This window comes from Cebus imitator, unplaced genomic scaffold (assembly GCF_001604975.1).
Source record: "Cebus imitator isolate Cc_AM_T3 unplaced genomic scaffold, Cebus_imitator-1.0 Scaffold68, whole genome shotgun sequence".
Taxonomy (NCBI): domain Eukaryota; kingdom Metazoa; phylum Chordata; class Mammalia; order Primates; family Cebidae; genus Cebus; species Cebus imitator.
In genome coordinates this window covers 6,894,988-6,909,953 of record NW_016107383.1, presented here as the reverse complement: position 1 = coordinate 6,909,953, position 14,966 = coordinate 6,894,988, and the positions used below count along the sequence as shown (strand labels likewise).

Sequence of the window (14,966 nt, the reverse complement as noted above, 5' to 3'; positions counted from 1 at the left end):
TACGATTCCACTGGCAAAGCCATCTCTGGCTAATTTACATGCCTTAGGTCTAATGATGTTAAATAATTGTCTCCTCTCATTCTGATGCAACTTTCAGAAAGCAACATACTCCTTCCCATGTAGGTTTGCTTACACAGAAAAAAAAAAATGTGCTTATCACAGAGATTCTGAGACATTCTGAGAAATCCAGAGCCTACAATTTCTTATGGCCAGTCGATATATTATCTGTGGTTGTGTCTGGGCCTCTCACACTGCTTGGCTGCAGAGGCAAGATGCAATGCATGTTGATGATGCAGGAGTTCTGGTCCAGGAGTAGATCTGTTTTCTGTTTTGATTTGTAAATCTTCACGCTGGCGCTCTGGTGCCTAGCTCACCCTTAGTGTATCTGGATCTCAACACAGATACTCAGGCTCTGGTTTCACTGAAGAATGATGCACGTGAGTCCTCAGCAAGGGGCCAGTCTCAGCTGCCTTTCCCTCCTGAGGGTAGACGGTGGTACTGCCTGTGTTATCTCCTTGATGATTCTGCACACCACAACGGGCTGAAGAGTCCCTGAGGCTGCCTTCCCTGCTGTGGGCACCTTTGCATGAAAGAGTAAAGAGCATTTGGAAGATGGGTGAGTTAAAACTAGAAGGAAAGCGGGGGCTACAGGCAAAAACATTAATCCAGGGCTCCCTCTCACCTGCAGAGACTCCGCCTTCTCAAGAAAACGTCCAAATGTTTTCATTACATTCTGTGACCTGGCTGGGACCCCACTCTTTAGGAATTCATCTGAGCCTTTAAGTCTCCTTGATTAAAAGTGTGAGTCAGGGCCGACACCTGTAATCCCAGCACTTTGGGAGGCCAAAGCAGGTGGATCACCTGAGGTTGGGAGTTTGAGACCAGCCTGACCAACGTGGAGAAACCCCGTCTCTACCAAAAATACAAAATTAGCCATGCCTATAATCCCAGTTCCTCCGGAGGCTGAGGCAAGAGAATCACTTGAACCCAGGATGTGGAGGCTGCAAAGAGCCGAGATCGCATCATTGCACTCCAGCCAGGGCAACAAGAGCAAACTCCGTCTCAAAAAAAAAAAAAAAAAAAAAAAAAAAAAAAAAAAAAAAAAAAAAAAAAAAAAAAAAAAAAAAAAAAAGTATGAGTCATTCTAAAAGGGTTAGAGAACGTTCAACGATGATACACATCAATGGGAATGTAATGTGTTCAATACGATTTATTTTCTCTCAACACCTTGCTGGGTTGGGTTTACTTCAGGAATGAACAGAACTATGTGTTTTGTTTTGTTTTGTGTTGTGTTGTGTGGAGAGAGGGTAGAGAGCAGTGGGGGAAGGCGACGTAACTAAGAAGGATGAAATATCTTGAGTGGAACATGAGACCTGCTTAGAGTTGGGGGAAAGCTTGAGAAGTTCACTAATAGAAGAGCTCAGGGTTGTTCAGGTGTGACATTGGATTACGTAGACATTTCTGGATTGGCTTGGGAAGGTAACTAACCATTTTGATATTGTTACCCTGGAAAAATGTAACTTGAAATCCAAATAACTAACTTGCAAAGCAACTTTTGAATTACAACCCATTCCAACTGAGTTCTTAAGTGGGTGGTGGGGGAGGACTTCTTACATGCGAACTCAGGAAGAAAGAGAGATCCCCAGGTAGCATTTGGTGGGGCACTGGGAATTGAACAGAAAACAAAGATAGCACTGGGAAAACAAAGGTAGGTCTGAGGCTTAGAACACAGAATGAGTTACAGCTGTTAGAACATTTGTCCCTGGGGTCTGAGGCAGGCAGTGACCTGTTGAAAACCCCAGGCCAGCGGAGACACCTGTCCAGGGCCGGGTAGAGAACATTTCCTGCATTTAAGGACAGGAGGTTGTAGGTACTCGGGCTATGTTGACTCTTCATTCTGGAATCCTGGGACAGCGTATTCCCTTTTCAACTCGTGGAGAGCCCCGGGCCTTGGTCTGAGTTTAGCTTCCTCCTGGAAACCCAGGTGGAAAGGAGAGATAGGTAAGAACTCCGCACAGGCGGCGAAGCCTGGGTTTGAGGAAGCAGAGGGAGGAGACTTGGATCTAGTTACAAATGAGTTGTAAGACACAGGGGCAATTCTATCTACCGGCTGGGTGTGAAAGGGAAGGGGGCTCCGGAGGACCGAGTGAGGGCACCGAGGCTGGACGCACGGTGGGATGTGGGCGCCCACGGAGTCGGGGAGCTGGGAAGAAACGGGGCTACGCTGGGCTGGGGAGAAGCGGGACTGGGAAGGCGCTCGGGAAGCTGTCCCCGCGACGGTCGTGCGCTCCGGGGACGGGGGCGGGAGGGCGGGCGGCGTGTGACCGCCGAGGCTGCGGCGGCTGGAACAGGTGTGCGGCCGCTGGGTGGTGGGTCCCCGCCCTTCGCCGCCAGCGCTCCTCCTCCCACGGACTCTCCCCGGCGCGGAGCTGCTCCGCGGCTCCCCACGGTTTGGGGTTTTGCAACTGGCAGTTGGCTTCTTTCCCCTCCCCTGTCTCGGTCTCTCCTTCTTCTTTTAGGTTGCTCCACCCCGCCCAGGATCAGGCGAGGGGGAACCAGCCTGACTGCGGCTGCCAACTCGCGCCGAGTGCGTCTGCGAACTCCCAGAGCGGAGTCCCGCGTGCCGCCTCCTCCCCGCGGGGCGCGCTCTCCTCGCTCTCCCGGGCCCCGCGTCCTCCCCCCCGGCCACCCTTCCCCACTTTTCCCCCCTTTTGCAATCACATGGCATTTTAAGAATGCCGGAAAGATGGCGGTAGCGGCGGCGGCGGCGGCGGCTGGGCCGGCTGGCGGGGGAGGCGGCCGGGCGCAGCGGAGCGGGCTGCTGGAAGTTTTGGTGCGGGATCGCTGGCACAAAGTTCTGGTGAACTTGAGCGAGGACGCCCTGGTTCTGAGCAGCGAGGAGGGCGCTGCGGCGTACAACGGCATCGGGACCGCCACCAATGGCTCTTTCTGCAGGGGCGGCGGGGCTGGGCACCCGGGCGCTGGCGGCGCGCAACCCCCGGACTCGCCCGCCGGGGTCCGCACCGCCTTCACCGACCTGCCGGAGCAGGTGCCCGAGTCCATCTCGAACCAGAAGCGCGGCGTGAAGGTGCTGAAGCAGGAGCTGGGCGGGCTGGGGATCAGCATCAAGGGGGGCAAGGAGAACAAGATGCCCATCCTCATCAGCAAGATCTTCAAGGGGCTGGCGGCGGACCAGACCCAAGCTCTGTACGTGGGCGACGCCATCCTGTCCGTGAACGGAGCCGACCTGCGGGACGCCACCCACGACGAGGCGGTGCAGGCGCTGAAGCGCGCGGGCAAGGAAGTGCTGCTGGAAGGTAAGGGGTTAACCGCGCGCCGGCCGCGCACTCACCTGCTCGACTCCCCACCCGCGGGCTCACACTCACACTCACCCTCGGCCACGTGCCGACACACCCCAGGGGACCGGGTGGGTGAGGGGGGCGGCGGCAGCATAGAGTTTTGTCAACTTTTACCCACCTGGGGGCAACTTGTCTCCAGCCCTTAGTCGTTACAGGCTTTAACCCCGGAAGGGTGTATGGAAAAGCGAGGCCAGCAGGGTTTCCCAGCCGGATTGCCTGCCTGGTATACGTTGTTTCATTTTTATCTGCGGATAATCCTCGTAGAGTGTAGGGGCTGGGGTTTGGAATCGAGAATAAAGGGTGGACTTAGACTATTCCTACACCCAACATTGCCAAGCGGGGCTACTGCGTAATTGCAACTCATAGTTTCTCCTTTGGCAAAATTTCCCACTCCAAAGCCTGGGTAACCCAGCAGAAGAGGGTTGACTCATAAAGGGGCGCGAGAGAGGTGGCAATAACGTGAATGCTAAAACTCCAACCATCCTTCTGGACGTCTCCCCTGCAAATAGGAGACTAAGGTTCTGCCTGGGGAATTGTGTCAGTTTGGGGGAAATTCACTTTCCCTGCCGGGCATCTGGCGGGTCAGCCTAGATTCCAGGTTCGTCTGCGTGGAGAGCTGGTGAAGTGGTTTTTCTGGCTGCATTTTCCGGAGCTCTTTCTGAGTGGTGTGGAAACAACTTTGCATTTGTAAACAGTTTCCCCTGTGTGTGAGGAGCCTAGAAACTCTCTCTTTTGAGATATGATGTCTCCAATCCCCTAATGATTGAATGTGAGTAGAATAGGAACCGCCGTTTTGCACTCTTCGGGGCTACGTGGAGTTATGTAGGGGAGAAGGGCATTCGGTAGTAAACTGAATTCTCCCATCTGGCTACAGCTGCATTCTCACTTGTTTCTCTTCTCTTCAGTCCTTTGTATATACCTCTGTCGGCACTAATTATGTGCAATTATTTTATCTATTTACTCAGCCTAGCCTAACTATAGATTGAGGTATCTGGGGTCTTCTATTTAGTTGTGGGTCTCTCTTGCCCTTAGTTGCTCCATGACGAGCATGCTGAGCAAATGAATACATGAACCCATAGCTATTGAAACAGACGATTTCAGATGAGACCTTGTCATATGGTGATTGATTTAAGCCCTAAACTAAGGATGTTAAGTCAATTTCCTGCTTACCTAGTTGTGGCACTGGTGTGTGAAACTGAGAAAGTTTCAAGTAAGGGTGCCAGCATTGCTAGTGTGTGACAGCTGATGCAACCCCCTGCTATGCCATAGCTCACCTCCTGGCCCACAATACAGAGAAGTCCTCCCCCACCAACCTTGTTTGTCTAGAGGATTTGTGATGTCTTTATAGTCAATTGCCACCCTGGATCCAGAAAGTGGAAAGCTATTTGCTTTAGCTGGATGATTAACATAACAGAAAAAAAGTTTTCTTGACTCAAGTGTGTGTTGGTTTGTGTGACATCGGGCAGGTGGGACCTGGGGCAAGTGTTATTTGGACTATAAACTGTTGGGCACTTGCTCAATTTGCAATACTTAATGTAAATACCTAGATGGGGGTTGGGGTGGGGAGGAAGGCAGGTCATTTTATTTTAGGCACCATCTTTTAATGGGTCCCTTCTTTTCTTCATCTCCTTGCTTTCAATTTAATGAATAATGTCTTGGCAAAGAGGTAAAAAATCTCTCTCACCCAAAAAGAGGAAGAAATTTCTCTGCAATTGAAAGTAAACTTAGAGAAACAAAAAATCAAGAAGTTTTGTGACTTTCTTAAAACAGAAACTGAAAAGTGAGTTTTGTAGAAACTTCTAACGTTACATTATTCGAATGCTTTGTCATTTGTCACAAGCAGGACCTCTGGAGAAACCTTGTGGGTCTTGTAGATATGAACCTTCTTGGCTCAGTGTAGCAGCCTTATCCTCAGCCCAAGTTTTTCACAATCAACTGCTAATAAGAGAGGCAGAGGCCATGCTCAGAACAGTCTCTTATTCTGAGCCAAAGTGTGCATTCTCAGTGCCATGGTAGTCATCAAATACCGTAAATCAAATATCACAATCCTGTCTTTTGTAGCTTAGCCTAATAAAGGGATTCCCAGTTGAAGGGGCTTATTAAGACCATCTCAAGAGTTTTTAAAACACATACCTACTTCTTCACATTCCAAAATGCAGTGTGGATTTCAGGGTTTCTATGTAGGAGAGGCTTTGAAAATGTAATCTAGTTGCAAGAGAGGGCAAAGGGAGATGTTTTAAAGAAACGTTTATATAACAAGTGCACCTTTTTAACCTAGATTCCTTTTTTGTTTGTTTATTGGGGGAGTAGGTGGAGATTAGTACTCCAACCATCACCCATTTGCACCCCACTGCATGCCATGCGCCCCCTTGTGGAGAGTCACTACCTCTACCTGTGGAACACCCAGTAAAGAGAACCCCTGGAAAAGTTTCAATGCCTGCATTCCAGACCTAGATTCCCCCACAGTATTAACATAACCTCCCTGAGTCTCAGTGTCTTCATCTGCGAGATGGGAATAAAGAAATCTGCTGGACGTGCTTACTTTTCAGGGCTGCTGTATGGACGAACACGTTGAGAATGAAAGATGTGTATCAAATACCTGCTGCAAGTAGTTTTACAGTTCAAACGAAATGAACATGAAACTGTTCCTTCTCAAGGACAGCCCTATCTTCTTCCTTTACTGGAGTTTATATTTCTCATTTTTATACCACTTTCTTTTTGTACTATAGTGTAATGCTAGGAGACCATTCCTGTGGGACCACAGGAGTTTAATAGAATCTGGAGAAAGAGAATCATAGCAATAGCTAACATTTCTTGAGCACTTAATATGTGCCAGCTTTGCCTGTTACACTTAGAGTAACCCCCTGAGGCCAGTACTGTTGTTATTGTTCATTTTACTGATGAGGAAATTAAAGTTTACAGATATTAAAGTTTTTTTGCATAAAGTAACATAGCGTCCAGGCAAGGAGGCTTACACCTGTAATCCCAGCACTGTGGGAGGCAGAGTGGGGAAATCATGAGGTCCTTAGTTCAAAACCGGCCTGGCCAACATGATGAAACCCTGTCTCTACTAAAAATACAAAAATTAGCCAGGCATGGTGCCACGTGCCTGTAATCCCAGCTACTGGGGAGGCTGAGGCAGGAGAATCGCTTGAACCCAGAAAGTGGAAGATGCAGTGAGCAGAGGTCATGCCACTGCACTCCAACCTGGGCAACAGAGCAAAACTCTACCTTAAAAAATGTTTTTTAATAAAAATAAGTAATAAATAAAGTAACATAGCCAGGAGGATTCCAAATCTATCTGACATAAAAGCTTATACTTTTAACTTCTAGGCAATACTGATGCTCTGAGCTTCCACTTGGAACTGTGTACTTGAACTAGTTGGAGTTACTGGGTTCAAAGCATTCTACCCCACTCCTCAAATATGCTGAAGTGCCAAATAGGAAAACTTGGCAGGAAACAGCAATTGTGTGGGCCACTCAAAAGGGATGGAGGGGAAGGAGGAGTGAGTCTTATAAAACTAATGCACCAAGTGTCTGCTGTCAAAATGAAGCTGCTGTAACATGGCCCATCCCTACCATGGTTAAACACATGTCCAGCAAGGAGGCTAAATGTAATCCAAACTTACATAGTGACTAAACTCTGCCCATTAAGCCGGTGTTTGGCCAACATTCATTAAAGTCAAGATCAGAAATCTTCACACCGCAAGCTGATTTCTCATTTTTAGGAGTGGGAGCAGGGACTGCACATTCAGCCATGCAGGTATTGAACCCGGTAAGTCCAGCAACAGCATTCACATAGACCATAGTGTCAATGGCACCCTCTGGAGCTGGGCGCAGTGTACCTGCACAAATGTCCTTGGCAGCCCTGGGACGGGGGTACAGAGGAGTTTTTTGTTCTTAGATTAATAGTAAAAAAGTAATTTGAAATAGGTCAACTTTTTGTAACTGAAGCTACAGGAAAATTAATTTATCCATAACTTTGTTGAGATCAAGAAGTTCAGAATGTTCTGGAAGATTCACGTTGGCGTGAGGAGGTGGGTGGACTCAATAATCCCTTAATACAAAAGGTCTTCTATGGAACTGGTCTGGAAAAAGTGGAAACTCGAAGGAGAAAGTCAAGGACAGTTGTTGACATTAACCCTGCCCACCACAGCTTCCCCTTCAGCAATGCTCCCCTGGAATGTTTGCCTGAGATGGTCTGAAGCCTCACTGTCTCAGTCACTTTCTCCAGTGGTGGAAGTGGGAATGAATGACTGAGCAGGAAGATGGGAGCAAGTGAGGGCCAGTGAATTTCTGGAATAAAATATCAGGATTGGAAGAAAATTTGAATTTTAAGGGATCTTATTGTATTTAGGATGTACGGATTTTTTAAAAATACCCAATACCCTGGGATTCGAGTCTTGAAACCCAGGTTTTTATCTTCTACTAGCTTCACTTTTACAAGAAAATTTCATCTTTTTAGGACTTCGTTTCCATTACTGTAAAGCATAGGGAGCTGGATTAAGCCATCTCTAAACCTTATTCTGTCTTAAATCCTATAAATTCAGACCCAGTGCACATTACTAATAACAAAATTTTAACACCCCTTTTATTATTGTAAAGTTAATCTCACAAATAACATAGCCTAACTCTAAGTTTAAACATCAACAGAATGTCCTAGTAGTACTATAAAAGAGAAATAAAATAAATTGTTAAAAAAAAAAACACATTTCAATAGGTAAATGCATGGACACAACTACACCAGAGGTCATAATGAAAGAGCTAGGTGTTCACACCTTTATGTTAAATTGCTACCAATGCACAGCTGCACATGAGGAGGAGTACAGCTGTGTGGTATTATTTAGGAGCTAGACAAGCCTTTCACTGTGAAGGACTGCCCCAGGTGTTCCAGGATGTCTAGGTTCCCTGGCTTCCTTCACTAAATGCCAGCAGTGTGACACTCCTCCTGCACTTCATCCCTAAAAAGCCTTCATACATTTCTGAACTGCCACTGGGGAGGGAGGTATGGACCCTCCACCTTCTTGAGAACAAGTGTTCTGTAAGAATGCCAATTCTACCTCATCACTTTAGAGTGCCTAATCTTTTGCAAACTCTTTTTCCGAATGTAATGATAGCTAACACCTGCAAAACGTTGTACCACGTGCTGTTTTAAGCATTTTACACAGATTAACTCACTGGATCCCAATGCTATTAGTATCCCTATTTTACAGACAAGAAAACTGAGGCAGAGACTTTAAGTCACTTGCCAAAAACACATCGTGAATAACTGCTGAGTCTATGATTCAAGCTCAGGCCTTATAGCTGTTAATCCTCATAAGCGGCCCTAGGAGATAAATAGATAAGGGATGTTTATACCCAGTTTGTTGATTAGGAAAGTGAAACTCCAAATGTTGGAATGACTTGTCAGCATTGGTCTTCTATCTTCTTATCTGGTGTACTAGTTTTCTATTGCTGCACTAACAAATTTCTAGAAACCCTAGTCAATTAAAACAACACAGATTTATTACAGTTTTTGAAGTCAGAAGTCTGACATAGGTCTCACTGCACTAACATCATTAGCAAAACTTTATTCCTTTCTGGATGTTAGGGGAAAATGCCTTTAAAAAAAAAAAAAAAATCTTTTCCAGAAGTCAAGTCCCTAGAGACCGCCCACACGCCTTGGTTATTGGTCCATTCCATTTCTAAAGCCTGTGATGGCAGCCTAAATCCTTCTTACATCAAATTACTCCAGTCTCTTTTCTGCTTTCCTTTCATTTTTGAGGACCCTTGTGATTACTTTGGTCACTAACAAGTACACCAAGACAATTCTCTATTTTAATGTCATCTTATTAGCAATCTTAATTTCCATCTTCAACCCTAATTCCCCTTTGTCATGTAAGGTAACATATTCACAGGGTCTGGAGAAGACTAGGAGGTGGACATTTTTGGAGAGGGGGATGGACATTTTTCTGCCTACCAAATCTAGTTTGCTGAAGTCGTAATGATAAGAAATTTCCTGGGTAGTCATTAGATGATGAACCTCACCTTTATAAATAATCACTCCCTCTCTCATTGCAAGAGTTTCTCATTGATTTACATATTTCTCTTTTAACAAGTAATTTATTGTCTTTTATGTACTATGCACTACCAGGACATTGCCTTCTAGAAGCAACATTCTATTGACAGATACAGATAAGTGCCATGCAGATACCTACAGGAGGGAGGAAAAATGGCCATATTATGGATATTATGAGATGCTGTGGTCGCCCGTGGGAAGGGTATCTGGTCTGTTCTTGGACAGGGCAATATAGAAGGAAAATGTTTTCAGGCAGCCCGAAAAAGAGGTTGGGCCTCAGCCATAGCTCAGTGTGGCTAAGAGGGCAGAATGTGATCTTAAGACTTGGCTGAGGGGCAAGAGTCGGGGGGGGGAAAAGTAGAGAATTGAGGACCAAGCCTTGTGGAGCTTATTACAGAATTGGATTTCAGATTGAGGGTGAAGTGTTTTAAGCAGGGAAATGTCATGCTCAGTTTTGCATTTAAGGAAGACAACCCTCCGGAGTAACATGAGGTTGGTAAGGCTCCAGTAAAATGGAAGTGCCAGAGAGTAGGTGGCTTCCCACCCTCTCCCTACTCCCCTTTCCACACAGGAGCTGGAAATCAGATGACCTAACCCTTCATCAGGCCCATCCTGGTGTACACTTCACAAACTAAAGACACTGTGGGGTGGACACAAGGAAAGCAAAGAGGTATAAGGCATGGCTTCTGGTTTCAGGGAGCTTAAGTCATTGAGGACGGAGGGCATTTGAGGCTGATTGTGAAGTGTTTGAGATGGTGATGAGTGATACAAGTTAGCATTTGGCATAGTGCCTGGCACACATTAGGCTGTTAAAATGTGTTAGGAAAAAAATGCTAAAGGGTAGATGAATGGAAGGGTGGCAGGAAAGAGGAGGGAGTAAAGGGAGGGTGAGCTTGAAGGAGGGAAGGAAGGAAATGAAAGGGGAAGTGAGAAAGAAGAGAAGGAAGGGAGGGAGAGAAAGAATTGGAGGATTACTCTTCTTGTGAGTCCCATCATCCCCCACTCATACTACGGGACTATGGTGGTAAACATGAGGCATGGTATAATGACAGTTGTATCTTGCTCTGTAGAGGAGTAAAGAGTGACTTTGTAGACCTCAGAAACATTTAATGTAAGCCAGTGTTGAAAGATGGTTGACAAAAAAGGGGGCAGACGTGATTTCACAAGTTATAGACAACGTAATTATCCTTTTAATGTTATACAGGTATTTATAACCACCTTTCTTTTGACCCCCTGTGGCTCAGGGACCCAAAAGCCTGAATACGTAAGAACACTTTCTACCTGAGGAGATGAAAACTGTCTGCTTAGATATTTTAATTGCTTCTTTTTTAAGTGTATGTAGCAGTGTGAGAATTCAGACCATTTTCCTTTGGTGAAGCTGATCAGAACAGCCCTTCAATTCCTTATTTCTGCTGTGGTTGGGTAATGCTCTTCATGTTCAGTGGTGCATTTTAGCAGTCACCCCATGGAGTGTGTATTAAAAATAACTCACTCCGCATAGCTCCATATTTGTGAAAAGCATCTAGCTGAAGCTACCAGTGGTCTGTTTGCTGAAGGAAAATTATTCTGTGGTAGCTACTGGCCTACTAAGCGTTCCATTTCAAATGATGCACTTCAAAGCTGTTAATGTTTCCTAAAAGCCAGAAGTTCCCCTGCATTTATACCAAGTGTTTTATACACCAAACCTCATTACTCACTCCACTGGCCTTGACCTATAATGATGCTTGCCTCTCTAGCTCTGGCCTGCAGAGTTAAGACTTAAGACAAAAATATATAATACCCACCACAAAATCAGTGCCCTCACAGACATGTGCAAGTGAGCTCCATTCTCAAACTGAGATAGACAAGATGATTCATAGTATTTATGATGGAAATTAAAATGATCCATACTTTTTAGCTCAGTACTTTTTAAAAACATGACTCCTTCTACCCGTGGTTTGAAGCATCATTCTTTGCACATTGGTGAGTGTGGAAAGATCTGTCTAAACTGGTTGGTGAGTATCACTGCATTTCACATATCCTGTTTATTTGCATTGCTGTTCAAACTGCCGTTGTTTCTTCCTGTCACAATTTTTTTTTCTTTTTTTTTTCTCAAAGCAGTTTAGTACAGTGGTTTAGAGGATGGGCGTTAGATTTACTCTACCTGGGCTTAAATTCCTATTCCATCTCTTTCTAACTGTGTGCAAATTATTTAACTACAAGTCTCCATTTCTTAATAAGTGACTTTCTTCTTTGTAGGTTTGTTCTGAGGAATAAAGGGATTATGTATGTGAAGCAGTTAACTCATTGTCCGGAATATAGTAAGCACTAAATTATATATCACATTTCATGCTTAGCTAAATATTATTTTCCAATAGGGTTCAATCGAACAAGTTATAGGGCTTAATCATCTATTATAGAAAGTCATTTGGGGGTACAAGGAACAGTTTGGGATTTGCCACGTAGGGAACGGATGGGTGTAAGGAATGACCAAGGCGAGGTTGTTTGCTTTGTTGGGGTGAGAGTTATGATTCCACACGTGTGTATTTCGTTGATGATTTTTAAGCAGCATCAGATGTTTCCCATCAACCAGACCACAGTGTAGGCTGCTGTGGGTTTTGGTGGGCAAATACGAAATTTGTATTAAAATGCTTGTTGTGCAGAAACATGCAGGAAACTGTTTTGTAAAGGGAAAGCCAACACACAAGGATTTAACCTACACAGCAAAATTCAAACTTCTTTGAAAGTTTGAATTTTCAATTACTTCAATCTTCCAGTAATTATGGAAATGTGGAAATATTGTTACCCAAGAAAGCCAAAATGTTTTTTATTGTTAATTTATAAAACTTCTTTTGATAAATGTACATAAATGTAATAATATAATTGTTATTAAACCAACATTATACTTTAGTTTTTTATTCTACTATTTAGTCCTGTGCTTCATGGAATCCCAGAGGTCATCCCGTGGAAGATAGCTATCATTGTTTACGTACCTTTAAGAAATAGAAAACTGTCTTCAGTGTGGAGTCTAATAAGATACCTGCTTAAAGTTAGGACACCAAAGGGTTATCTCTTCAATGCAGGGAAAAATGAGAAATAGACCCATCACACAGAAAGGGAACGTGCAACAAAGGAACTTGCAAGGCTCAAATTTGGTCCTGGTAGAAGGAAGGAAAAATATCTCCCCTGAGATTTTCAACTTACAATGTCATTGTGAATTTTTTTAAAAAATGTTTTGGCAGATAATTTAATTTAAAGTGGTCTCAGGTGGGGAGACCCCTGGAGGAATGATAGGAGCAGCTGTTAATACTCTCTGAAAGAACTCTGTTTCCATTCAGCTCTCCAGTGATTTTAAGATGTCAGAGATTTTCAGGCATATTCTCAAAATCAGAGATGATAAAATATGAAAAAGGACAGTTCGAATTGATGGAATACGGTGTCTAATAGTCATACAATATTGTTAAAATAATGAATTTTTGAAATATTTGTAAGGTGAGATTTTGTTGGTAGATTGAAGCAAAATTTTCATTCCATTACAGGAATGAAATTAAATCCTTTCCTTCTAAAATAGAACAGTCTGGAGGAGAGACAGATGTAGAGTAACAACTTACATATATATAAGTTACAAATAAATTTTCTAAAATAATAATAAATTATAAAGGAGTGAATGTTGCCACAGAACTTACAGAATGACCAGAGCAGGCACTGTGGATATTTGAAATTGAATGGAATGTTTCACAGAATAGGTGACTTACGTAGTAGAGTTACATTCACAAAGTGAAACTTAAAATACAGGTAATTATTTGGCTCTTTGAGCCTTCCATTTCAAATACTTTCATCTGAAACTTTCTTTCATCTGCAATGAAAATCAAGGTTAATGATTTTTTTTCTTTCTTCCTTATAATATTCCTACATTTTCCTCTGTTCTTTACTTCATTTCGCGAATTTATCTAAATCAAAATAACATATGATTATAGCATTTCTTTGTGTGCCTTTCTCCACACCCTCTTCTGCCCAGAATATTAGACTATATATTTCACAGATATAAAACTTAGAGTATTAAAATGTATATACAAATATTAAAATATATATTCTAATATTTTAACCTATATTTGTATGAGATATATTTTAATATTCTAAGTAATATGATTATACTGCTTTTCCTTGATATATCAATTTTAGGCGTTATTGACTAAGTAAGGCTATGTTTATAAAATTACAACCATGACAGTATCAGTCCATTTTCTAGCCAAGTAATATCCATTATTAGGTTTCTTGGAGTTATTAACCACTTCTCTTTTTTTCTGTTTGCTTACTTTTGTGTACTTAGTTTTTTTCTTTTGAATGCAACAATAGATTTATTAAATTTCCAGCAGTAATTTTACTTTTTAAATGTTCATGCATATCAACCAATCCACCCATTCTGTATATATATATATATATTTTTTTTTTCCTGGAGCCCTGCTACTCTGGACGGGTCCCATCTAGGTCTGATGCATTACCATCCTCCCTGGGCCATCTTTGGCTTGCTCCTGTGTCTGTTTTCCTGGATCCATGGTTACCTTTTCTCTGAATTTTCTCCCTAGTTTCGCTGGAGCACATTTTTCAGTAGCTTCCTGAGAAAGATGTTTGGTAGGTAAATACCTGAAAATGTCTTTAATCTCTCACTGGGTAGATAATTTGAGTGTGATATCCTAAATTCGCTGTCACTTGCCTTCAGCATTTTCCAGAGTTGCTCATGCGAAATCTTAAGCCATTTTCATTCCCTTTTAATAACCTTTTTTTAAATAATTGTCTAAGTTGTATAAAGTTGGCGTGAGGCTTTTGTTAATCTATTTGCTAAGCATGTGATGGACACTAATAAGCTAAAGCCATGATTCTTAAACTATGTGTGAAGGTGCCCTTGCATACATAGGGTGCCCCAATGAACTTGCAAGAATGCCAGGGAATGTTTTACAATTTCAAGGAAGACGTGGCAGCATCTTTTGGACACCAAATAAACCATAACTTGAGTTTCAACATAAGATTGCCACATTCCTTCAATGATGTGATATCTTTTAAAACTGAGTTTTCTCCAGTAGCTGTGATATTTCAAAATATCATGAAAATTAGTATGGAACAGGAAATGAGAGTGGTAATATCTATTATGGTATAATTTCAAGGTTTGAAAAGTTACATAATGCCCAATAGGTGCTTAGTTTTTAGGACATAAATACTTACTGTTGTTTGTGTCTTATTACTTAATAAATAGACTTGTTGGGTATTTCTTTGGGCCCCGAGTGTGTCATGAAAAAATCACTAAGACACTAAGGGCACCATTTACCAAGAAGGTTGGGACTTCTGAACTGAAGACTCTTACACTACCTGCATGTGGAAATCCTATTAATTGAACACTGTACTCTCCATATTGGCCCACTAATAAACTGATTTTTGTTCTGTCTTATTGTTTCTTCCTCCAATTGTCCTTCTTTATTTTTATTCATTTTTATTCTTTCTGGCGAATTACTAGATTTTTGTCTACATCTCTCGTATTGATTTTTCATTCCATCTATGCTATCTCTAAGTTCCCA

At 43.0% G+C, this 14,966-nt stretch overlaps 1 protein-coding gene across 2 annotated transcripts in view; it reads left to right on the top strand.

Moving 5' to 3' along the window:
- The first annotated feature begins 1,756 nt into the window (after positions 1-1,756).
- SNTB1 (syntrophin beta 1) overlaps positions 1,757-14,966 on the top strand; it is a 277,787-nt gene continuing 264,577 nt past the window's right edge. The window contains exons 1-2 of one of the 2 annotated variants that reach the window (XM_017530713.2): positions 1,757-2,001; positions 2,520-3,317. In XM_017530713.2, coding sequence (XP_017386202.1) covers positions 2,747-3,317 — 571 coding nt within the window. In that variant the 5' untranslated portion in view covers positions 1,757-2,001; positions 2,520-2,746. Of the gene's footprint in view, positions 2,002-2,456; positions 3,318-14,966 lie in introns of those variants that run through there. The other variant, XM_037739320.1, reaches the window with a different exon arrangement.